A 25,277-nucleotide genomic window follows, 5' to 3' on the forward strand; every position below is an offset into this window, starting at 1 on the left:
GGTGTATTTCGTGGTTTCTAGAATACTAGTGATGCTTGCAGGCATTTGTTTGCTGCTGGAGATAAAAAGCCAGGACCTAATAACATGCCAAGAAAATGCTCTGCCCCAGACCTTGGCCACCCTCTAGCTCCTGTTTCTTAGGTGGGAACCTCTCGCCCTCCCAATGATATGAGGACTCTTGCGTGCATAGATACGCCATTGCTCCAAGATGTTCGTGCAGTTGGTTTGCCTCTCAATGCTCTCGGAAACCCACCAGATGGGGAGACTGGGCTCAGTGGGATTTGGGAGTTAGCCATGTCTTCAGCTGCAAAGTGGTGTGGTCAGCTTTAGCAGCCCCGGTTCTGGGGCTCTGCTGAGGGTTCACCTAGAGTGCCTTCCTGCGGGGTCTGCCCCGCTGTGTTGTGCTGCTTTGGGATTACTGGCGCAGATGGGTGCAGTTGGAATGCCCTCTCTTTGTCAAAGAGAAAAAAATTGCTCACTAGCACACACTATACCCCATCCAGGCAACTCTTAAAGCAGCTCACAAGGCCCAGGCTGTATTTGAACTAGTAACCCTCTTGCCTTAGTATCCCAAATGATGAGATTTACACTATGTACCACCGTACTTAGCATTTCCTCCTTGTTCTTGCTCCCTGTGTGGCATTGTACTGTACAGTATGTGTACTGTCACTGGGGTGTTGCACTGTGGCCCCGTTAGCCTTGAACTTGTAATTCTCCAGACTGTCTCCTGAATAACTGGACTACCGGTATGTGCCACCACAGTCGACTCCACTTTTTTTTTTTTTTTCAAGACAGGGTTTCTGTATTGTAGCCCTGGCTGTCCTGGACTCGCTTTGTAGGCCCTAAACTCACAACGATCCCGCCTGCCTCTGCTTCCTAAGTGCTAGGATTAAAGGTATGCACCACCACACCTGGCTCCGTTCTTAATGAAAGGAAACTGAGGCCCCAAAAGGTTTAATGACAAGGTCAAGGTAACACGGCTTGGGTTGCTTTTGGTTTTGTAGTTACTGGTTTTTGTTTTGTGTTCTTGTAAACTAGCAATGACATACTTGAGTTTTCCTATGAATTGATTTTTTTTTTCTCCAGTTAAGATAACTGGTGAATGTGAGGGGGAAAAACAAACAAACTGGACCCTCTCTTCAGTTTTACTGAATTGTGGTTTTTTTTTCTAGAGTTTGCAAAAACTTTTAGAGGACTTTGTATTCTAGAACTGGAGAAATAATTTGGCCAAGCCGAGCCCTGCTCCCTCCCGGCCCATTCTCCTCCTTTCTGGTTTCAGGCGCCCTCCTTCCTACGTCTCCCGTGGCATAGTCCTACAGGATAGTGTATGAGCCCCGTCCCAGGACTGTGCAGAGGTTCTCTGCTGTGCTTGGGGAGTGGGGCACAACCAAAGCATTTAGGTGATAGTTCCCATATGTCACACTGAGGAGCCAAGAAATGTTTGTTCGGTGCTAAAATGTTGAACAACAAATCAAGTTTCTAAGGAACCAAAAATAGATCCATGGGCCGGATGCACAGCAGCTAATGCAGATGCTCCTTGTTTCAGAAATAATTCAAGCACCTTATGTAACCGCTCAGATGGGCTAAAGTGGGTTTCATTGGGCCCTAGCGTTGCTAGATGACTCGTGTATTCAGCCAACAGTGTTTTGGTCTGGCTGGCTCTTGGTATTTAATTGCATTTGCTATATGAACCATTTTGCAGTACTGCTGACCCGTGTGCAAGGCATTGAGGCACACGGTAAAGTGTTTATGCAATATTTAGGCAGCTTTCAAAATAGGAACTTGACGCCAAGTGTGAACTTTAAATTTTAAACACTGTGTGCTCCACATTCTCATTCTGGAGAGAGGGGAGTTGTGTGCATGTGTGTGTGTGTGTGTGTGTGTGCGTGCGTGCATGCGTGCGTGCGTGCGTCTGTGCACACGTGAGCACAGAGTACAACACACCACAGTGTCATAACCGTGAGGACTTGTTGAAGTACATGGCCATGTCTTGCTCCTAGACTGTCTTGCTGAGTAGGCCCACAGTGGGCAGAGGTGTCATTGGAGAAAGTTTGCAGTTGATGCTGATACAGTTCAGCCTGGCCACCTGTCTGAAAAGCACCGTGAGGAAGAGTCTGGAAGGAGTACCCGCCTTTGTGTCACCAGTAGTAGTTCCTGTCTAGGCTTCTTATTTTGCCTTTGCACTTTTCTGAGTTTGTTGCTTCTGGTGACAGGGTGTGGCTCTTATCATCATCAGAAGTATTGTACTTATTTTGAGGCTGGGTTTTTTGTTTGTTTTTTTTTTTTGACATTTCATGGGCACGTGCAGTGTTTATTGTCCTCTTCTGTGCAGTCTTATCATATTGACATTATAAAACCAAATATTCTGCAGTAGCGTATTGTCCCTGGTATTTCTACAATATAGCCATATAGGAGGGCTTTAGTTGAAGCCTTAGAGTGATGACCTCTTGGTTAAGAAAACTTATTGCTGTTGTAAAGGACCTGGTTTGGTTCCCAGCACCCACATGGTGGCTCCAGCCACCTTTAACTCCAGGTCTAGGGGATCTAGTGCCGGCTTCTAACCTCTGTGGACTCCTGTGTGCACGTGGTACACCTATTTACACCTAGGTGCGCACCCTTAAAAATAAAAATAAATCTTTTTTTTTTAAAGGGACCTTATCTCTCCCAGGGATCTCCTGCATCAGTTGTTAGTAAGCACATGCATCCAGTAGGTGCTTACTAACTAACTCCACTTAGAATGGGTTCTTAGGCCATGCCCGATTCTTCTCCATGAGGCTCTTTCATGTGCTTGAATTGTCTTTAGTAGCCCTTTGGGAGGACATGAAAGAAGGGAGATGATTTTGTCTAAGGTAGTAAAAGTAGTCACGACCAACATGATAATTCTACCTTTGGTCTCAGAATAAACCAGTAACCAGTGAGCCAACACAAAACCCTAGCACCAGAAAACACACTGCGTCACAGGAAGTTTGGCCCTGGGGTCTCAGGATTTGCATGTGCACCACACTGCATGTGAGGACACCTCAAGGTCTCCCATAAGCTGTGTATATGCATGTATCTTGTTAATATTTTTAGAAAGGCCTCTTCTTGATTGAAAATAAACATTGCTGTCAACTAGTGTAGAAAACACAGGACTTAGAGCCCAGAGGAGTAGCTGCGCATGTGTATTTGAGTCTATCAAATTTCAGGCCAGCCGACTGACCTCTGGGATCGGGCCCTTGTCCGTAAATGGACATGTCAGCTTTGCAAATGCTGTGGAGAAGGCTGGCTAGCAGCATGGCAAGCCTCCTGACCCCTAAAGTCCCAGAGTGACACCAGCAGTGGAATCAGCACCCACTGCCACCCCCATCTCTAGTCCTGAGGAAGGTTCTGGCAAAGCTTGGCAGGTCTCAGGTTCTGGTCTGCTCTCCACTCCACCCAGCCTGCTCGGCAGAGGCATTGGCTGGTGAAGGACGGTGAGGTCAGGCAACTGGAGGAAAAGCGAGGTAGCCTCTGAGTCGTGTTTTTCCTGACAGCACTAAATTCTTTCCCTAACCCGGTCTCCAGGAAGTTAAAGTACTTACCGTCTCCCTGGAAATCCCTGAGTCTGTTCCCTCACCTAGGGAATGTCTGTCATTTCCTTCCTCACTGGCTGCAGGAGGAAGCTGAGGGCCTAGGCATTTTGTGAGCCTTCTGTACGGGATCTCAGAGTCCCAGGCAAGCTGACAATTCATTGACTTCCCAAGTTAATGCTCCACAGTGGCTTGGTGAGTATGGATGAAAAGTTTAAAGACAAATTGCTACTTTTGCCCTGGCTTCCATTGCACATGTCGTAACTAGGGTGGCAGGCCATTCACTCCAGCCACACATTAAAGCTTTAAGCATTGCAGGTGAGTGTAGCTCCCCCCTTTCTTCGTATTCTTTGACTTAGGGTTTTGTTTTTGTTTTTGTTTTGTTTTGTTTTGTTTTTTTGCGTCTCATGTAGCATTTACCTTATAGTCACCTGTCTTTTTCTCGTGTGCCTTTGATGGCTGTTGATCATCATGGCAGTGGAATTATGTGCAGGCCAACCTCAGCATGAGGCCTCATTACTGATCAACAGGACAAGAAGGTAAGACCAGGTCCTGGATTCGGTTTTGTCTAGAAATGGACGTTGAGGTTTAAATATGAACTGTCCCCTGTGGCCTCTGTGGTGGTTTGAATCACACAGCGATCTCTCCATAGGCTCCAGTCACCAGAGAGTGGAACTATTTGAGAAGGGTTAGGAGGTGTGGCCTTGTTGGAGGGAGTACACCACTGAGGGGTGGGATTGGAGGTTTCAAAAGCTCACACCAGGTCCAGTGTTTCTTCTCTCTGTCTGCTGCCTACACATCAGGACGTGGCCCTTGGCTACTGTCCTAGCACCAAGCCTGCTACTGTGCGTGCTGCCATACTCTTCTCTAGGATCATAACAGACGAACCCTCTGAAGCTGTAAGCAAGGCCCCGATTAAATGCTTTCTCTCGTAGGAGTTAACTTGATCGTGGCATCTCTTCACAGCAGTAGGACAGTGACTAAGACAGAATTATATGTTGGTACTCTTGGTTTGGGAGGTTGGGGAAGGAGACAGAGGCTTTTTGGGAGAAGTGGGTCACTGGAGGTAGGATGTGTTCATAATCTTTCTTATTATGTTTTACTTAATGTGTCTGTATGTTATGTGTGCACATGTAGTGGACAGAGAAGAACTCTTGGGAGTTGTCTTTTTTCCTCCCATCATGCAGTTCCCAAGGCTTAAACTCAGGTGGCAGGCATGGGGACAAGCACCATCACCTGCTGAGCTGTTTCTCCAGGCCTGGCTCCTAGTCTTTTGCTTAGCGTCCGTGTTATGTTTAGTGTCCGTGATCTTATGTAACATTCCTTCACATTACTGTTATCTGCCAGAACTTCTAAAGTCACACCGAGTGGTTAGCGTGACCCAGGTCATCCTGAAGTTGACCTTCAGGATCTGCTGTGACCTTGGACATTTGTTTTTGCAAATGTCCTTTTAAACATGAATTTTTTTCTTCTTTTTTTCTTTTTTGAGATAGAGTTTCTCTCTGCATAGCCCTGGCTTTCCTGGAGCTCACTACGTAGACCAGGCTGCCCTCAGACTCAAGAGATCCACCTGCCACTGCCTCCAAATGTTGGGATTAAAGCTATGTGCCACCACCACCTGGCTTAAACATGATAATTTTTTGAATGGTTCTCTTGTGGTGCTGTTTGACACACTCGGCCTTCCCCAGAGCTGGAGGAGATCTTTCTTACCCTGATGTTCTGATGTCACCGTGTCATGGGCACCATGATGCAGACAGCGGAGAGCGGGTGTTGGTACGGACGGAGGTCCAGGGTTCCTCTTCTAGTGACAAGGTGGAGCAGAGCAAAACAAATTCTAGACTTTCTCTTCCCTGATCTGTCCTGAAAACTACTTTGGTCAGTGAAGTGTGGCTCATCATGGCTTCTGTGGCCTTTGGTGATGGCGCCTGACGTGACAAAATGGTGTCCCCAGGTCCTGAGCAGTGTGATGTCTCCTGGAAATGCTGGTTCTCTCTTGTGGTCTCTTCCGGCTCGTGTAGAAGGAGTTCTTTAAACTTCATCATGGAGTTTGTTCACACAACCACCTGAGCTACGGAGACACACGGACATGTGAGAGCGTCATGGAACCAAATATTTCAGCCACAGCATCTGTTAACAAACAATAAATGCTTTCTGCTCAGAATTAATAGCGACTTGACATGAAGACTGATTCACACGCACTCAGTCCTGCCACCTTTAGCACAAGATAATTGGTTTACACGGGCTGGGAGTTTGGCAGCCTCTTGTGGTGCTGTGTCAGTCAGTCGGGGGCGGAGAGGAGTGAGTGATGGGTTTAATAAACATAGCCATCTGTAAGGCTGCACAGGCTTTTTTGTCCGTTTGCTTCTCTTCTTCCAATGTATCTTCTTCATTAATAACTAATTTCCAGGTCTGACATTCTGGTGTGTCTTAACTTTTATTGTTATGTCAGTGCCTGCTTTATTCTGGGTGAGCAAACGCTATTAATCAAGCACATTCCTTAATTATTGTGGTGGAAAACATTGTTTAAATTCAGTGTACACGTGCATTCACTTGCATCTGCACACACACACATACACACACAAACACATACATAGGCACACAACACAGGCACACACACACATGGGCACACAACACAGGCACACACACACACATGGGCACACAACACAGGCACACACACACATGGGCACACAACACAGGCACACACACACACACACACACACACACACACACACACACGGGCGCGCACACACACACACGGGTACACACACACACACACGGGTACACACACACACACACACACACCATAGATATCCTGCTCTTTCCCATGGAGTTGTTGTTATGTTATCTGCTCATCAAGCAAGCATGCAGGATTCTGTTGCTTTCTCGTGGCAGCATGCCAGAGATGCTCAGTCTCTTCAGAGTGACTGTGAAGAATCCCCTGTGCATGTACTTGCCTTATGCTATCTGGTAGACTAGGCCACTTTCATTCAGATTCCAGGCCTTACACATTTTAATTTTGACCTCTTGTGTACCTATACTGGCTGCCTCCTTCATCGTCTCAGAGTTGGTGCTTACGTAGCCAAATGCCCCATTTCCCCCACTAAGCCCTCTCTTACCAGGAGCCTCAAGTTTTAGTAAAAGACAACTCTATTCTTCATTCAGGAAAAAAAAGGTTTTTTTGTTTGTTTGCTTTTATTTTTCAAGACAGGGTTTCTCTGTATAGCCTTGGCTGTCCTGGACTCACTTTGTAGACCAGGCTGGCCTCGGACTCACAGAGATTCACCTGCCTCTGCCTCCCAAGTGCTGGGATTAAAGGCGTGCACCACCACTGCCTGGCTATGATTTCTTATTTTTATCTTTTGAGACAAGATCTTACTCTGTAGCTCAGACAGACTTGTAACTCACCATGTAGCTAAGAAAGCCTGACATTTATGGCACTCTTTCTGCCTCCGTCCCATGTGCTGGGATTGTAGACATGAGCCACTAATGCCCAACTTCATTGGTTCTTGTCCCCGCCCACTTCTTGTTAGTTTACCAGCAAGTCTGTTAGCTCTAGCCTTGCACATCTTTGGCATCACTGTGGCTTCTCATCTCCTGAGGCCACGTACTGGCCTCTGTTTTCACTCAGAGGCTCCTCCCACTTGGGTATCGGTTCCCTTCTTCTGGAGAGTGTGTCTGGATGAAGGCAGGAGGATAATTTGAATCAGATGTGGAGAGCATGTGTAGGTGTTCTTACATCTGCTTTCTTGGGAGCTGTGTGATGTTAGGTACAGGCAGAACAGATAGCCTAGGTTCAGGTAAGGATTTGTTGCTGTCCCTTCTGAACCAGATAAGCTTTTACTTCATACGCAACTACAGACAGCAGTCAGAAAAAAAATCTGGACCTCACCGGAGCCTACACTAGCCTTGAACTCACAACCATCCTCCTGCCTTAGCCTCCTGAGTGCTTGGGTTACAGGTGTGTGATGTCACACTCTGCTGTGTTTTGCCCCTTCTGATCCACTTCTTCCAAGCTGTTAATGCTGTCCTTCCCAGAGGTCTTTGTCCTTGCTCAGTGGTGTTGGTAACCATTGGGGAAAAGCATAAATATTGTCCATCGTCAGCATGAACCTCATTTAAGAGGGACTGCCGTTGGTGGGAATTTTATTTACTGTTATAGATATTTCATTTGACCTGTCAGGTCCTATGACTGCAGCGTTTACTTCCAAAAGAACTTCTATCGATTAATCCAAGGAGAAATGTCTGCTATTACATCAGACAAAGGCCATAGCTATACATCGAGTCAACAGATTCAAAATATCCCACGGGCACATCCCAGACCCACACTGTGCAGAAAGAGCCTCAACCTGGAAGCAGCTGTAACTAGTTCTGCCTTTTTTTTTTTCTTTCTGTTTTTTCGAGACAGAGTTTCTCTATGTAGCTTTGGCTGTCCTAGACACACTTTGTAGACCAGGCTGGCCTCAAACTCACAGTGATCCACCTGCCTCTGCCTCCCAAGTGCTGGGATTAAAGGTGTATGCCACCACCACCCGGCTGTAACTAGTTTTGTAATTGGTTGTCAGGAAAACATTTGAAATTAAGACTGGGTCCTGTGTCTACCTTGGTAGGTGACGTTTCTCAGCATCCTAAGAAATGATATCTTAAATGTGTAATTAGTGTCTCTGCCCGTGGTACCTTACAGTTTTCACCATCCAGTGATGATGGTACTGAGGGGAAAAGGTTTAAATAAAAATAATTTTAAAGTTCCAGAATCAGACATTAAAATAAAGCATGTTGTGCACACTGGTGCTTCAGGTGTTGAAGGCTTGTAGCATGGCCTGGGTCTGAGAGAGCTTACTTTTCGGATACTGGAAGTTACTCTACTGGGGCATCTAAGCTGGGTGCATCCTAGTGACTGGGGAGTTCCATCTTTACTGACGCCGGAGTAAGAAGCAAAGACTTCTATCATGTTTGCAGTTCAAATGTGGTAAACAGCTGACTGGAGATTTGGGGTGGGGGGGGCTTTAGGAAAGTGTTAAGGGGCTTGTGTGGAATCCATAGAGCTTGGGAAGAGACTGCACGTGTTGTCTTGTGGTGGCCCCGGGTACTTGGGGCAGTTTGTTGGAGACTCCGTGTTCTTTCCTGGAGTCATTGTGAAGAGGATCAATCAACATCATGTGTTGTCTTTCTCCTGCCTGGAAAACAAAACAAAACAAAACAAATATAGACTGCCTACCACCACCACAATCCCAGACACCAGGGTGTGGCACCCTCCTGATTTTTGGACCAGGGGAGACTTAATAGAATTTCTTGTCTTAACTGTGAAGACTTAACTAAACTCCTGGGCCATTCTTGGCAGCTCTGGGCTTGAGAAATCTCTTACTACTTGAATTCTCCTGGTTCATCCACTGTATGTTTTAAGTCTGTTTTCTCCTGAAGACTGAGGAGGAGTCACTTAAAAACTATTTAGCACATTATCTTTGAAAATATCTGAGCTATGCGTAATTGAAGAACGACAGCTCAAACATACACCCATGGTACCCTGTGTCTAGCCGAAGAAACGGAGCCAGTCCTCAGGAAATGGGTGGACACTGAGCTGTACCCCCACTGGCCCCTGCCAATTTTGTTTTCATCGTGTCTTTCTTGTTCTCAGCAAAGTGATTTTACATTTAACCATGATCTCCCCACCACCAAGTGATTTATTTTTAGTTTTGACCTTTTTGTTTTGTTTTTTTGAAGTCTAATGTAAATGGAACCATACTTAATATGTTATTCAAAGACTTCTTTCAACGTTTGGTTGTGGGCCTCTTGTCACGTTAGATGCGGAGCCAAGCTGTAAAGGATTGGGTTGTGTGTGGGACTATTTTTCTGTTCTCAGATTTGCCTTTTTAATAGTTTTGTGGTGAACAATATGACTCAGAATTTTTCACATCACTTGGCCTCTTAAACCTTCAGGCAGTTGCTTTCTCTATGGCCAGATCTGGAGCCCAGGGTGGGAATTCCATTACTATAACCATGGACATTTTTTATTTTTTACTTTTTAGAGAAAGGCCTCTTAGGGATTATCTCCAGCTCTTGACTTGATTCTCCTCAGTCTGAAAGAAATGCCTTATTTCTGCAAAACTGGACACATGGGCTTTTCTCCTTTTCTTCCTCTCTTTTTAGTCTGTGTGTGTGTATAGGTATGTGTGCACATGTTTGTGTACAGTCAGATATGCACATGTGTGCAGGTGTATTGTGCATGTGTGTACAGGCATATGTGCACATGTGTGTACAGGTGTATGTGTACATGTGTGTATGTATAACCTTACCATGCACTTTATTTTTTGAGACAAGTTCTCTCACTGGCATGGGGCTTGCCAATAGGCTAGGCAGGGTGGCTGGTAATCATGCTCTCTCTCCTCTGCCTCCCCACACTGGAATTACAACTGGGTGATACCACACCTAGATAAAAAATGTTCAGTGCATGTGTGGGTGTGCATGCCACAAAGCCCATGTGGAAGGTCAGAAAGCAACTTGTGGGAATCAGTTTCACCATGTGCGATCCGGGATTCCAACTTGGACCACCAGGCTTCATGGCAAGTGCCTTTCTCTGCTGAGCTGTTTCACAGGCCTCCCCCACCCAGACGTTGTTAAACGTGGTTTCTGGGGATGGAGGCTCCATGTCCTGAGCAGTCTTGCCAGCCCAAGCCCTTCCCTTTTGCGGCATTCCTTCTAGGGCTATTACTTAGTTATAAGTTTAAGGTGGTTAGGGGCCAGCTAGGCACCCCAGAGGCTCAGCCTGGTGTTCAGTGCGCAGGAAGACAGTGCAGTTTTGCTTCCTGAGCTTGCCTTGCTGGCCTCTCCTCCCTTCCTCTCTCCACCTTGTTTCTCCCGGGTCTTGGCAGATGTTCCCTTCCATTGTGTCCTCTCTGAGGGAGCCAGCAAGCGGGCACGCCCAGTGTTTCATTTTTAAAATACCCCTATGCAAGTGGCCACAGCACTAGTAAAACGCTCAGCTGTTTGCGTTTATTTTCAAATTTAGAAAATTCCAAAAGGATTACATGAAGGGGTTACTTGAATCACTGTTAAAAAGTAGTTCTGTGCATAAGGTTTCTTTTTCTCTTCTTCTTTATAAAGCAAAGATGAGGAATATATTTTTCTGTATTATCTGGCTGGTGTTACTTGGGCTCTGTTCAGCTTTCCTTGTGCTGGACGTGACTCCATACTGTAGAGGGGGAGATGGCTTTAAGGTACAATAAAATGAAATCAGTTTGCTTACTGCAGAGCCTCCCAGAGTCCTCCGCATACCATCAAACTGTGAGTGCTTCAGTAGGGGACAATTAGAGGCAGGGGTTTAAAAACCTGTCTGTTTACTGAAGCCCCACCCACCACCACCACCACCACCACCCAACCTTCCTGCCACTCCTAGCATCCCTTGCAGGGCCCTCCTCTGAAGTTGCCTTGCAACAGAAATATGTTTTCTGTTATTCACATTGGTTCCCTTGGGCCAGGCCTCAGGATTACCTGGAAATTTTCTAGTAATTTCCCTATTCATCTGTCTCAGGAGAATGTGACAAAGGCCTTTCAGAGTAGGCTGTATTTAGTCCAGGTTTGACTTAGAATATTTATTTTAAGCAGTATTTTACCTTTAAGTCGGAGAAGACTGAAGACATAGTTTTGCATAGTGATGAAGAGAATGAAGTTTTGGCTTTTACAGAATATTCAGGGGTGGGGACATGGCTTAAGGTTAAGAGTGCTTACTGCTGTCCTGAAGGACCCAGATTTTGTTACCAGCACCCACAAACAACTGTGACTTTATTTCTAGGAGATCGGACACCCTCTTCTAGCCTCTGTGGGCACTAGGCATGTATGTGGTGTGCAGTACATCCGCATAAGCAAAACAATAAATCTTTAAATATTCATTCTTTTTGGACTGCTATTCTCACAAATATAGAAGGAGCATAAAAATTAACTCATTTTTAAAAAAATTTGTGATTATCTCCAGAGAGAGATTCTGTGCATGAAAAAATGGAAGATGACTCTTCTTATGATTTTCTGTGGGGGCTGGGGGTGGGGTTGTGGTTGGAAGTACTTGTCCATGTGTGTGTGTGACGAGGCCAGATGCTCTGTCACTTTTTTTTTTTTTTTAAAGAGTTTCCCTATGTAGCCATGGCTGTCCTGGACTCACTTTGTAGACCAGGCTGGCCTCGAACTCACAGTGATTCCCCTGCCTCTGCCTCCCTGAGTGCTGGGATTACATGTGTGTGCCAGTGGCACCTGGATTCTCTGTCGCTCTTATACCTCAAGCTCACTAATTGTCTAGGTTGTGTGGCCAGGGAACTCTGGGGACCCACTTGTCTCCATGCCCTCAACGCTGAGGTTGTAGGCACACATTCCCCTGCCACACTTGGCATTTTATGTGATGCTGACAATCCGAACACCAGTCCTCTAAGCTACCCTCAGCCCTGAGTTATTTTGTTTATTGTTGTTTTTGAAAACATGCTAGCAGCATATTCAAAGTCTGGTGATTTGGGTATATTAGATCACATACTTTTATTTTGTGCCTCATATTTTTTCTGTTGGTTTTTTTGTACATTTTCTTGACCCTTGGGCCTGCTATCTTTATTCTTAGCTTCTCCACCTGCATAAGCTGTTCATGTTTCCTTGCCCAGAAGCAATTTGACGTGAACTGATTTTCCAAATAACTGAAGTCCTTCCAACACCAGTTCTCACCCAGTTTGCCGTTCTGACACATCTGATGCTGGAGGTTTCCAGAGCAGGGGCTTTCAGCTTCTGTCTCTCGTTCCTCTGTCGGGGAGTCAGGAGGCACCTCCGCCTGCCCTGCTCCTCTCCTGTGCTGTGTGTGCTGGAAAGTGAGGTGATGGGCAGGTAGAACGGGCATAGCAGCTCTCTGTATCAGCAGTGGGGGCTGTGGAACACATGGTTTTGGTACTCAGAGGCGCTTACTTCAAGATGGAGAGAGGGCGAAGGCCTTGGAAAAGGAGCGGTTACTCATCAAAGCTGTAAAACTTAGGCCTTGGGAAACTGTAGCCTTGTTCATGGACTGCACTCTATAGGACTGACCACCTCCTGTTGGAAAGGCTGGAGAGGAGCTTGTTCTCAGCTTATCAAGACACTCTCCAGCTGTACACACACGCATGCACGCGTGCGTGCGCGCGCGCGCACACACACACACACTCGTGTTTATATAGCTCAGGCTGATCTCAAACTTTTTGTGTAGCCCAGGGTGGCTTAGAACTTGTGACTTATCTCCTTTGGACTCTCTGCTTCAACTTGGATGACAGACATGAGGCCCTCCGCCTGGCAGCAGGGAACAAGATAGTTGAAACTCCTCCTTCCATGGCTCTGATAGCTTTTGGGTGCTCTGTAGTTGGGTAAACAAAAAAGATGCAGTGAAGTGGTTTCAGGTGGTATAAAGAAAACTAAGTACAATAACATGAGAATGAAGGACGGGACGGGTGGGGACAGAGGCGGCACACGGAGGAAGGCTCCCCTAGAGGGCTTGAGGACAGAGGCGGCACACGGAGGAAGGCTCCCCTAGAGGGCTTGAGGACAGAGGCGGCACACGGAGGAAGGCTCCCCTAGAGGGCTCCGGCTTGAGGACAGAGGCGGCACACGGAGGAAGGCTCCCCTAGAGGGCTCCGGCTTGAGGACAGAGGCGGCACACGGAGGAAGGCTCCCCTAGAGGGCTACGGCTTGAGGACAGAGGCGGCACACGGAGGAAGGCTCCCCTAGAGGGCTACGGCTTGAGGACAGAGGCGGCACACTGAGGAAGGCTCCCCTAGAGGGCTTGAGGACAGAGGCGGCACACGGAGGAAGGCTCCCCTAGAGGGCTTGAGGACAGAGGCGGCACACGGAGGAAGGCTCCCCTAGAGGGCTTGAGGACAGAGGCGGCACACGGAGGAAGGCTCCCCTAGAGGGCTTGAGGACAGAGGCGGCACACGGAGGAAGGCTCCCCTAGAGGGCTTGAGGACAGAGGCGGCACACGGAGGAAGGCTCCCCTAGAGGGCTCCAGCTTGAGGACAGAGGCGGCACACGGAGGAAGGCTCCCCTAGAGGGCTCCGGCTTGAGGAGGGGAGAAGAGACTTTGGGGAAGGCACCGGAGGCAGATGGAAGATGTCTTACAAACAGACGCCCATGGCATAATTGTCGTCTCCCAGTGTCAGGTCAGCTCCAAAGGGCATGAGGTCCATTTAGTTCGTGGGACGCAGAAGCCCACTGAGGGCAAGGACTGCCATTGTCTGCTACCTGGTGCCTAATGACAATGGGATAATCTAGGTAAGCCAGCAAGCAGGTCCTTAGAGAAAAGACTTTTAATAAGGGGGGAACTTGTAGGAAAGACGTTGGGGAATAAGAGAGGGTAATGAGTGTGTAAATGATCAAAGTGCTGTCACCTATCTATCTGTCATCTATCTATCAGTCATCTACCTACCTACCTACTTATCACCTATCTATGACATTGTAAAAGAATACTTCTTTATAAATTTACAAAAGACTGAAATTTTTTTCCTGTAGTAGTAAATATATTTTATGTAAACATAGTCCGCTTTCAAGTGTTACCAGCCATAAATAGCCGAACCCTTCTGATACACAGTTCCGAGATTCCTATTGCTTGTGTGTTTGTTTTCTGTGAATATCCTCTCCCATACTCAGGCACTGAGCCAGACCTGACAGGTGAGAGCCCAGGACAAGTGCCAGCCACCCTTGTCTGGAGAAAGAAGAGTGAACCAAGCAATCCCGACCACGAGCTTCTTAGACCTTGTCCAAGAAGTGTTTGTGTGTTCGTGTGACCCGGGTATATGGGTATATAGCACAGCCATAGAAATCAGTCACTGAGAGTGAAGCTTACGTTCAAACAGTTCTTCCATTGTACTTTTTTTTTTTTTATTAAAGATGAAAGCAAATTTGCGCACCAATGAAATCGATGTGTTTGTCTTTTTTATATTTAAAGAATGAATTCTTGGCTGAATATTTGACTCAGGGAATCAAGCAACTTCATTGATTTTCAGAGTTGATCAATATTTTGATTTTATAATTGTCAGTGATGAGAACGCTGCTCCTCATAAACACACAATACTGATTAGCAGATGAACGTTTGGAGTGTTTGGAGCCGTTTCAGAACTTATTTGAAATTCTCTTCTAATTCCAAGCCAAAATTCATTTAATGATTTTTTTAAAACGAGAAAAAAAAAAAAACCAAAACACCCTGAAATTCATGCCAGTAGCTCAAACAGCAATTTTTAAGCCAAGGCTTCTAGCATGGTACCATCCAAAGATAGACTCATCTGATAGTTAGATGCTGAGGGACGGCAGCAAGAACAGAGCGCAAAGCTTGGTTTGGACAGTTACATGTACAGTAAAGACACTCTGATGCCTGATACATGGTAGTTTTAAATTCGGGCCGCAGTGTTTCAGGTAGAGTACGTTAGCATCACCTGGTATGCTCATGTGCACCAAGCAGTAAAGTCAGGATACAAACCGAACAAGCCTGGAAAAACTCAGGTTCATCACACATGTGATTTGAGTGCATGTTTAGTCGTTGCATGTTTAATCATTTGCCGTTGTCAAGCTTTTTGTGACCCCCACCCCCACCCCCCATATTATGTACGTAACCACATATGAGATCGTGGCCCACAATTCTAGAAGCTGGCCATAGACGAAAGTGAGCCAGAAAGACCTGGTCATCACCCTGGAGCAGCTTGCTGCAAAGGGGAGAAAGGGCCAAAGAAGGAGCAATAATCAAGTCGGAGCCCAGGATGGGGGGCTGGGGGAAGGTCTCAAGGGAGGGTCCTGTGCCAAGGCGGAGGGAGGCAGTGTGGGGGAGAGGGGTGGGGGTGGGGGTTGCTGGCAGAGGGAGAGTGTGATGAGCGCTGGGTTGGTAAGAATGGGAGACCGCATTCTGTGGACACAGTCAGAGATTTGTCTGTCCATTCCCCTGTAAGAATAAGAAGCTGTTGCAGGGTTTCAAGCCAAGAGAAGAGTAGAAAGACATTCTGCGTGGAAGGGTAGCCCCAAAAGGTCTGAACTAGTTTTCATTACTGCCTTGCCTGCGGATCACTTAGTTTATTTTGTAAAGGAGACTTTTTTTTCCAACATCGTGTGTGTGTGTGTGTGTGTGTGTGTGTGTGTGTGTGTGTGTGTGTGTGTGTGTGTACATCATGTATGGGTAGAGGTCAGATGACAACTAGCGGGAGGTTTTTTTTTAATTCCTCCATGAAGGTCCCAGGGATTTGAACTCAGATCTTTGGGCTTGGCAGCAAGTGTTTTTACCTGCTGAGTCATCCTGCGGAACCCCATGTGCTTACTCATCTGAGAAAACGAGGCAGTAATTTCTACCTCTTGGTCAAGGCAGGACTCATAGATAAGGTGTCAAGAATGATTTGCAGCACATAGCATATGCTCTATAATGTCAGTGTCTGTCTCTCAGAGATGGTGAGGGAGTGTGAGGAAAGCTTTCGGTTGTCATGGATACACAGCAGAGCCTCCAGTGGCCACACAGACCCCACTGGCAGCTCTGTGAAGTTATGGGTTCACTTTTTTTTCTCTTTATTTTTTATCTTTTAAGTTGATTTGGCCTTTTCTAGTTTTGGAGTAGTGCTGGCACCTTTATAATCCAGATTGTCAATTCAGAGCATTTAACAATCTTCCCTTTCTCTTGCTGCTTTCTAAGGTAGGGTGGAAGTTGCCGTGCAGGCTGTTTGTTGCCTGTTCGCAGACGAGCAGCTCTGGTCACAGCAGAGGGAAAACCGTTAAGCTTCAGGCCTCTTCATACCTCAGGCTCAGTCAGACCGTGCCTTACCTGGGAGTTTGCGTGGACTTAACAGTTCTGAGTTCCCCACTTCTCCCCTCCTCTTCCCTCCCCTCCCCTCCCCCTCCCCTCCCCTCCCCTCCCCTCCCCTCCTCTTCCCTCCCCTCCCCCAGAACATGCCCAAATCATGGATTTGGGGCTGGACTTTCCAGGGCCTGTGTAATCCTGAAGAATTCTGTCAGGAAGGCTTTCTTTGGGTTCCTGTTGGCAGCTTGCCTAATGGGCAAATGATGTGTTTGTCTGTGTTTGACCACATAAATAGCACGTGCAAATGAGATGCTTGTAATTCATATGGAAGTAATGAAAAGGACGTGGGTGTCACAGCTGGTGTTGCGTGGTGTCTGGCATAGCAGGAAGAGAAATCTACAACTGCCTTGTAGTGATGCTAAACCTTTGCAAACTGGCCTCAGACTTGCCTGCTTGTGACCCCTGGGCCCAGAGTGGATGGAGTTTAAAATAGATCTGTGGATCTCTTCTTACCTATGTTGAATCTTTTTTGTTTTGTTTTGTTTAAAAACCAAAGATTTTTATTCCTGTGGTGTTGTCTTGATTTTTTTTTAAATCATGTATATTGTAACCTAGAGGAAGGCATTGCTTTAAATGCTACCAGTGTGGTTTCTGTCACATGTATATCATTGGTATCTTCATTTGTGGTTCCCAGGTCTGTGTTAGAAATGGGATGGAAAATGACATCCTGCCCGTCGCATGCCTCCTAAGATCTCATTTTGTAATAGGCATAATTTCCGGCCTTGGTGACTCAACTCAATGTGACCTTGAAAGTAGATAGCTCTGCACAGATGCCTTGCGGAGTGAGTGGGCTGCTGAGTCAGGGGCCTCTTGGTGTGGAGCCCTCAAGTGGCCTGTCCTGCAGGCTGTTAGCGTTAACAAGCATCTGGCGTCAGAACGGCAGGTGCCAGGTGCAGAGAAGGCATTGTGGGTAAAAGAAGCAGCTGAGAGTGGAGGCTCTTGCAGCCTGTGTGTTACTCTGATTTCCTCCAAAGGCTTTATGAATATTCAGCTAACCATCACCGCATCTTTTACGTGACAGCTGGGAGAGCCGAGGCACTGAAAGTTCAAACATCACGTCCAGTGTTGCCTTGCTATATGGTAGTGGTGTGAGATTGGGTCAGGCTCAGCATTAGCATCTACGCCTGTAACCGCCGTGCTGCTGCGATAGGCTCTCACAGAAGGCCACTGTGGGCCTTCACTTAGACCTTCAGGAGCCGTTGCACGGAGCCTGGGGTTAGTTTCCGGCTCCTTGATATAGGAAAGTCACATGTCATTCACTGGCAGAGTGCTTCTTGAATGTGTGAGGGCCCTGGTTTTGATCCCCAGTACTGGAAAAAGGAAAAAATATTATTGCTATGGTATCATAGATAAGTGGTACAAGATTTCATGCGACTGGAAAGTTAATTTGGAAATAAAAGTAATAACAGAAAATTAAGAAGCACCGACCCCTCCCAAAAGGCTCAATTAGACTGAGACGCATTGTATTCTGAGGTTGACCTCATAGAATGCTTCACTCTTGACTTGTGGTAAGGATTGCCATGGTTTTGATATGGCTTTTTTTTTTTTTAACTCAAGTACTCCGTCTGCCGCAGCCTTCTGAGTAATCGGAACTGCAGGGCCCAACATACCCAGCTCACTTCTGGCGTTTGAGTCCAGTCCGTGTGCTCTGTGCTGTCGTGTTTGGCAGACTGCACTGTGGGATGCTTTTTGCAGACAGGACAAAAAAACTGCCCAAGACCCATTGTTTTTTTCCTCTCTGCTTCATTTTGCTTTGGTTAAGCCCAGTGTGACTTCTTGCTAGGTGTCTCCATCCTTGGGGAGTCGTAGCCATAGTGATCAGGAGCCAGATCTGGGAAGTTGCTGGTGAACGCATCAAAGAGATGCTCCATAGAGACAGTCCTGGCCTTGCACGTGGGCTTACCTGGCGCCTGTGATCCCAGCTGTGCTGTCTGAGGACTGATTTGGGTGTTGCCCCACATTGATAATAACATTTGGGAACAAGGCAGAGAAGCCAGTCTTGACAGATAGCCATTACATAAAACAACGTCATGTGGTTCTAGAAGATTCTGTGTGTTTTGTGGACCCAGTTCAATTTTGGAAGAGTACAGAGAAGACAGCATGGCCATCATTATTTTAGGCTAATAGCATATGGATGTATTCATACAAAGTCATCCAAGTTTTATACTTCACAGTAAACTTTATTAATCACCTGAACACAGGAAAATGAACTTCTGAGCAATTTTACTTAGCAATTAAAAGCAAACAACAACAAAAAGTTTCAGAAGAAAAAAAATGCTGCTTTTTGGTATAAAATAAGTTTCACTATATATAAAATGTAGTTAAAGTCTATTTTATCATTCATTCAGTCCCAGATATTTGAGGCTTGCTTAGTTCTTTCTTTTTTCTTTTTTTGGTGCTGGAGTTTGAACCTAGGACCTCCACACACACTAGACAAATGCTCTACCCATGACCTCTGGCCCCACCCTCTTTTAACTTTGAGTTGCCCACACTCATCTTGAACTTCCGCCATGGAACAGATAAGCCTTGAACTTCCAAAAGTGGGAAACGGCCTTCTGCTCGGTGCTTTAGAAAGAGTCTGCAACAGGCTGTTTCTCTCTGCCTTTTAATCCAGGTCAGTCATGACCTGATAATTGAGAAGGTTTGAGAGGAGGATGTGTGTGTGTGTGTGTGTGTGTGTGTGTGTGTGTGTGTGTGTGTGTGTGTCACTGTGGCAATTCACCCATGACAGACAGCAGAGAGCGGCCAGTGGGAAGGAAGGGATTCAGGGATGCTCCTGCCCTGTCACTCACACTGCACTAGGCAGCATGTCAAGATTTCCTCTAGATTGGCCTCCCTGTTCCTCCTTTCTGTCCGGGTTTGTCTGTATCAGTATCAGCCCCTGTGGCTATTTCTTCAGCTCCAGCAGATTGCTAACAGCTGGCTCAACCAGTCCAGGATAGGGGCTGAGCCCTTTTTTTTTTTCTTTTTTCCCAACACGTCACCGTTCCCTTCCACACTCTATCTCCAGAGACCCAGCTGAATCCTCCCTCTGGTTCTTTGAGCTGGAACTTGATAATGGAGACGCAGGCAGCTGTTTGTTCTCACCTGCCTCAGAGCAGTCCCTCTTCTCCCACATCTGTCTCCTCCGGGTGGAACTTTGGGCAAAGTGAGCGCTGTCTTCCTGGGTGTGCTTGGTAGAACAGTCTCCAGTTATGTGTTGCTCACTGCTCTAAGAGTAAGGGCCATGTAAAGCGCCCATCACTGCAGGGTTATATTAAGAATATCGAAGTCAGGCCGGGCGTGGTGGTGCACGCCTTTAATCCCAGCACTTGGGAGGCAGAGGCAGGCGGATAGCTGTGAGTTCGAGGCCAGCCTGGTCTACAAAGTGAGTCCAGGACAGTCAAGGCTACACAGAGAACCCCTGTCTCGAAAAAACAAAAAAAAAACAAACAAACAAACAAAAAGAATATCGAAGTCCACTTAGAGGGGAAAGTGCCATAGGTATGAAGAGCCCACTGTCTGTGGAGTTAGTTCACAATAACTCTCTAAATATGTGGTTTGGAAAATGTGTGGGGTTTTCCAGAAATCTGTCCTGGCATCAGCTTCCTCTAGCTCCCTGCTCCCAACTGCCCTTTCTGTTCTGAGGTCAGAGTCCCAACCTCAGTTTACCCTGAAACTTCAAGGTGGAGGGAAAAGAGATGTAAGGTGGTCTAAAGTTGTGTGATAGTCCCCAAAAGGAGAAATGGTAGGAGTTGTCCTCCACCGTCAGTGTGTTTTCTGGGTCCTGGCTGTGTGGGCAGGGTGGGCAGGATGGCCTAGGAAGTTGGGATGCAGCACCTCTGCGTGATTCTGATGCACGTTACTTTCCTTCTGTCCTACCTTTCATCCCAGCTGTGTGTAGCTGTAAGACATTGTGACACACAAACTCAGAGATGGAAAAGGAGCACTCCAATATAAGACATAAAGCTCAAAAAAGGAGCCTCTCGGTTGCTGAGGGGGCTCAGCAGGTAAAGGTGATCGCTGCGAAGCCAGATGGGCTGGGTGCAGTCCCTGGGACTTATATGTGAAAGGAGAGCCAACTCCCACACTCCAAGCTCCTGGACCACTCCCAAATAAATAAATCACACTCATATACATGTGTAGGCTCACGTACATGCGTACACATATGTACACAGATTTACACACACTCTCTCTCTAAAAAATAAAGCCAGTGTGGCGGCCCATGCCTTTAATCCCAGCACTCGAGAGGCAGAGGCAGGCGGATCCCTTGTGAGTTCAAAACCAGCCTGGTCTACATAGTAAAATCTTGTCTCAAAAAGAAAACGAAAGTGTTTGTTCACAACCATAGATGAGTGACATACAGGCATTACTAGCCAGGTTGAGTCCTTAAGCTGCTGGCTCAGCGGTTAAGAGTACATAGACCAGAGTTTAGTCCCTAGCACCCACATCTGCACTCAAAACCACCAGTAACTCTGGCCCCAGGGCACTGGTCTCGTTCTTTTTCCCTGGCCACTGCTGCTGTACTTGTGCTTTGAGGCACATACATATACTCAGGTCCACACAAACACATAAAATAAAAACAATACATAAATTAAAACAAAAATAAAAACTAATTTTTTTAAAAAAGTCATTGGGAACATTGTGTGCACAAGAAAGCGAGATGAGTGATCTAACAGGGCTTAACCTGCTAGCAGTACCTAACTGTCCGGGGAGACTTGCGCCCCTCCAGTTTGTCTCACGACCTCTGGAGATCTATCTGGGCATCCCGGCTGCCCCTTGCTAATTCCCACCTTCTAAAGAGCTTGCCTGTTATATGTTAGAAGAGTGCTTTCCTGCTTTCTAGACCAAATACTGAGTGTGTGAGGGTAGCCTCACATCCACCCCTGAGCCATTCTTCATCACAGCACGGACAAAAGTAGCTGAGTTATGTTGTTTTCCCAAGGTGAGCTTCTGTCTTCCCAAGCAACAGGGTGCACTTTTCAAAGCACCTAAAAAGCTGACATGGGATTGATTTTTTTCCCCCCCAAGAGGCATGGGGGGAAATATCCTCTTGGAATGTCAGTGAAGAGAGGAGAGTGGAATTTCTGGCTGGTTACATGGGGAAATGTACCACTGGCTAGAGACCAAAACACTGATTCCTTGCTGCTAGCCATGAGCATTGTGGGATTGCAGTGGAAGTTATGCTGTCATGACCCTGGAGCGCTCTTTGAGGCTCCCTTTAGCCTGTCTCGTGTAATTGGGACTTAGTTAAAATGGGAAGTTGTATGGTGAGCCCTCTGTGTAGATGCTGTGTCCTTTGATTCAACCAACTACAGATCACAAATATTCAGAATTTTAATAGGGCCTGTGCTGACTGTGCAGACACTCTGATTACTCCCTTAACAGGCCAGCACTATGCCTACTTACCTATCTAGGTGGTCTAGAGATGGTTTAAATACATAGGAAGGTGTACGTAAGTTATATGTGAGTGTTGTAACATTCTATATGAGGTAACTGAGCATCGTGGATTTGGGGGTCTATCCCCATGGATGCTCAAGGATGACAGAATTTTATTAACTCGGCACATGCTGTTTCCTGTGATTCCCTGACATAACTCAAGTGCCTTTCCTTTGTCAAATAAGGCAGTGGCTCAAAAATGTAAAAAATAAAATAAAATTATAAAGTAAAGCAAGAGGCTTCATTAAAAGTGCAGGGCATTAGACCTCCGTTCCTCTTCCTGCACAAAGCAGATGTGTCCAGATGAGTCTTAAGAGAAAGTTCTCTGCAGAAAACTCAAGCTCTGAGTATAGAGTGAAACTTCTGGCCTGGTTAGAATTAAAAACACCTGTGCGTTTTCATCGCGCCATCCGCAGGACCTGTCTTGGTTGGGTGGATAGACTCACTCATTTGTTCAGCTCGGTAACAGCCTGGGTACCAGTTAGACCAGACAAAAACTAAAAGCCAAATATGGAATCCCCACTGCCCGAGGTAGGCAAGCACACAGGGACTTTTTAGGGGGGCCCTTGGAGTTCTATGGAGATGGTTGAACCTAGTGCTGGAGAAAACCCAATGCCATTCCACCCCTCCCCCCTGTTTGATTCACGTGTCTCTTGCCTTGAATTTAAATTAAATTACCCCCCTTTGTGAGACATAACCTTGCTCCGTAGTCCTGGTCCCTCTGGAATTTGCGTAGAACAGGCTTGTCTCAAACGTGTGGCAACCCTCCTGCCTCTGTGCCGCTCACAGACTTGGGTATGGGCGTGGGGGTGTGCACCATCACACCTCAGCTTAGTTCTTTGATTCCGTGGTTCTGACTGCAGTGAAGGCATAGGGAAAGTCCCCGTTTCTTGACAGTTATTTTACATTTATGAACTGACATAATAAGAGTATGATCAGGAAATCCGAGAACTGTCTTAGGAATACACACCCTAAAAATCAAAATTCACGTTCTGAGTTCTATGCATAAGGAAAATATTTACAAAGCACATCAACCTTATATCACCTTACTTTGAAGCCTTCTCTTTTCAGTATTTTGTTTGAGTGTAATTGTAATCGTTTCTGAGTTGTTAGTGTGAAAAAATGAACACTGTAGAGCTGGTCATGTGGCTCAGAGGTAGAGTATTTTCCTAACGTAGGCCAACTTTACCTAAAACTTAGCATCTAGTACCACGGTTCATATATATTAGAGTATATGTACCTAACAATGGAAAATAAGTGTATATGTCAGCACTAACATACAAAAGTTCAAACATAGGGTTGGAATGTAACTTAGTTGGGATGGAGGAGATGGGATGTGTTGGGGGTGGTTTGGCCCTTGACGTACCTGAGGTGGTAAGAGTGCTTGCCTATCATGCGTGAAGCCCTTAGTTTGATCCCTGACCCCACAGGACTCAGCTGCCGTGGTACCTGCCTATAATTCTAGCCCTCAGGTGGCAGAGACAAGAGGGTCATAAATTCAAGGTCACCCTCTGTCATTCCTTGTTTAAGGCCAGCCTGGGTTGCATGACACCTTGTCTCAAAAGAAATAAGGTGGGAGCCAGGAAGAAAAATTTACATGGAAAGCTGGTTTAAAAGAATTTAGCTGGGCTGGAGAGATGGCTCAGTGGTTAAGGGTACTGACTGTTCTTCCAGAGGTCATGAGTTCAATCCCCAGCAACCACATGATGGCTCACAGCCATCTGTAATGAGATCTGATGCCCTCTTCTGGTGTGCAGGTGTGCAGGTAGACAGAACACTGTATAGAAAATAATAAATAAATAAATCATTAAAAGAAAGAATTTAGCTATGTGTAGTAATGGTTCTAGTGTCTCTGTAACCCCATGTTCCTTCACTAGCATTTCCTAGGACCATTAAATCCTGTCAACAAATGTCCACATCTGTTCTGTAAGACCAGGGCAGACGTTTATTATGTGTGCGCAGATTCTGAGTTACACCGAGAGCTTTTGTCACCGTAGACAGCTAGTGACGTGTGACTTTTTTTCCAGATCCCATTACAAAGTTGCTGAATTTGTTTTTGTTTTTTTTTTTCCTTTTCTTTTCTCTCTTTCATTGTTTCCCTCTGATGTGGCCATTGTGTTGACAACCTTCTGTATCTCGGCTATTGAATTTTTTTCTTTTCATCACGAAGAAAACCTCCCAAGGTAAGTACTGGCATGGAACTGGGCATCAGTACTGACTTAGTATGCATTTAGGAGCCTAACTCACCACAGGAACCCATGGCTAAGTCCTGACCACCTAGGAACTAAGACTAACATTCTAGTTTTGAAAGCTAAGCCTGAGCCAGCAGTTTATGCTGGCCCTGATGTAAAGTCAGCACGTTACTCTACGCTCGCAAAATACTGGCACCCACTGTTAGTCTTAGAAGGTGCTGGGCTCCGTAGAGCTGTCTGCCAGGTGATTGGTTCTGTCCTGTCCTTATGGAAAGGGATAAGAAGGAGAAGTAGTTGTTGGCCCACAGGCTGAGGGTAGAGAACCGGGGTGGTTGGTATAACTGTTCTGGCTAGTTCAATGTCAGCTTGACTTAAACTAGAGTCGTATGGGAAGAGGGGCTCTCAATTGAGGACACGCCCCCTCCCCCCCCCCCCCCCCCGTAAGACCCACCTGTAGTCAGCTCTATAGAACATTTTCTTAATTAGTGATTGATGTGGGAAGGCCTGGCCCACTGTGGGTGGTGCCACCCCCGGGCTGGTTGGTGGTCCTGATTCTAAAAGAAGGCTGGCTGCGCTGGGCGTGGTGGTGCACGCCTTTAATCCCAGCACTCAGGAAGCAGAGGCAGGCGGATTATTGTGAGTTTGAGGCCAGCCTGGTGTACAAAGAGAGTTCCAGGACAGTCAGGGCTATTACACAGCAAAATCCTGTCTCAAAAAAGAAAAAGAAAACTGATTTAAAAAAAAAATAAAAAGAAAACACAAGACAAGAAATGAAAGCTAGCTAAGCAAGCCATGAGGAGCAAGCAGTAAGCAGCATCCCTCCCTGGCCTCTGCATCAGCTCCTGCCTCCGAGTCCTCAAGTCCTGACTTCCCTGGATCATAGACTTCAGGGTATGAGCTGAAATAAACTCCTTCCTCCCATGCTGCTTTGGGTTATAGCGGTTTACCACAGTAGTGACCAAGACAATCAGGAGAGTAGAAACAGCTTCTCCAGAATGAAATTCAGTAAATTGCTCAGACAATCTTCTGTCCTGCTGAGAAGAATTAATATCTTTGGAATGGTCCTCCACACATTCAGATAAAGATGATCCATCCCCACCCTGATTCCATATGCTCTGTCAGGGTTCCTAGCTCATTACAATGAGCGCTAGTTAGTGCTGCCCTACTGCCTTGGCCAACTTTTGATGACACTTTTTTACTGATGGAAACCCCAAAAGTCCAAGAATACATGGAGCAGGCATGCGGAGGTATTTGAGTGACCAGGCCTGAGTAAGCGAAAGTAGATTTTATCACCAGGGAGCC

At 46.4% G+C, this 25,277-nt stretch overlaps 1 protein-coding gene across 5 annotated transcripts in view; it reads left to right on the forward strand.

Annotated features, from left to right (window-relative positions):
• KIF13A (kinesin family member 13A) overlaps positions 1–25,277 on the forward strand; it is a 185,215-nt gene that overhangs the window by 47,515 nt on the left and 112,423 nt on the right. For 4 of the 5 annotated variants that reach the window (XM_084795083.1, XM_084795085.1, XM_084795084.1 and 1 more), the window contains exon 3: positions 23,954–23,966. The exons of the other annotated variant lie outside the window; for it this stretch is intronic. In XM_084795083.1, coding sequence (XP_084651209.1) covers positions 23,954–23,966 — 13 coding nt within the window. The remainder of the gene's footprint in view (positions 1–23,953; positions 23,967–25,277) is intronic. 5 annotated transcript variants of the gene reach the window in all.

This window comes from Acomys minous, assembly GCF_964271855.1.
Source record: "Acomys minous genome assembly, chromosome: 9".
Lineage (NCBI taxonomy): Eukaryota > Metazoa > Chordata > Mammalia > Rodentia > Muridae > Acomys > Acomys minous.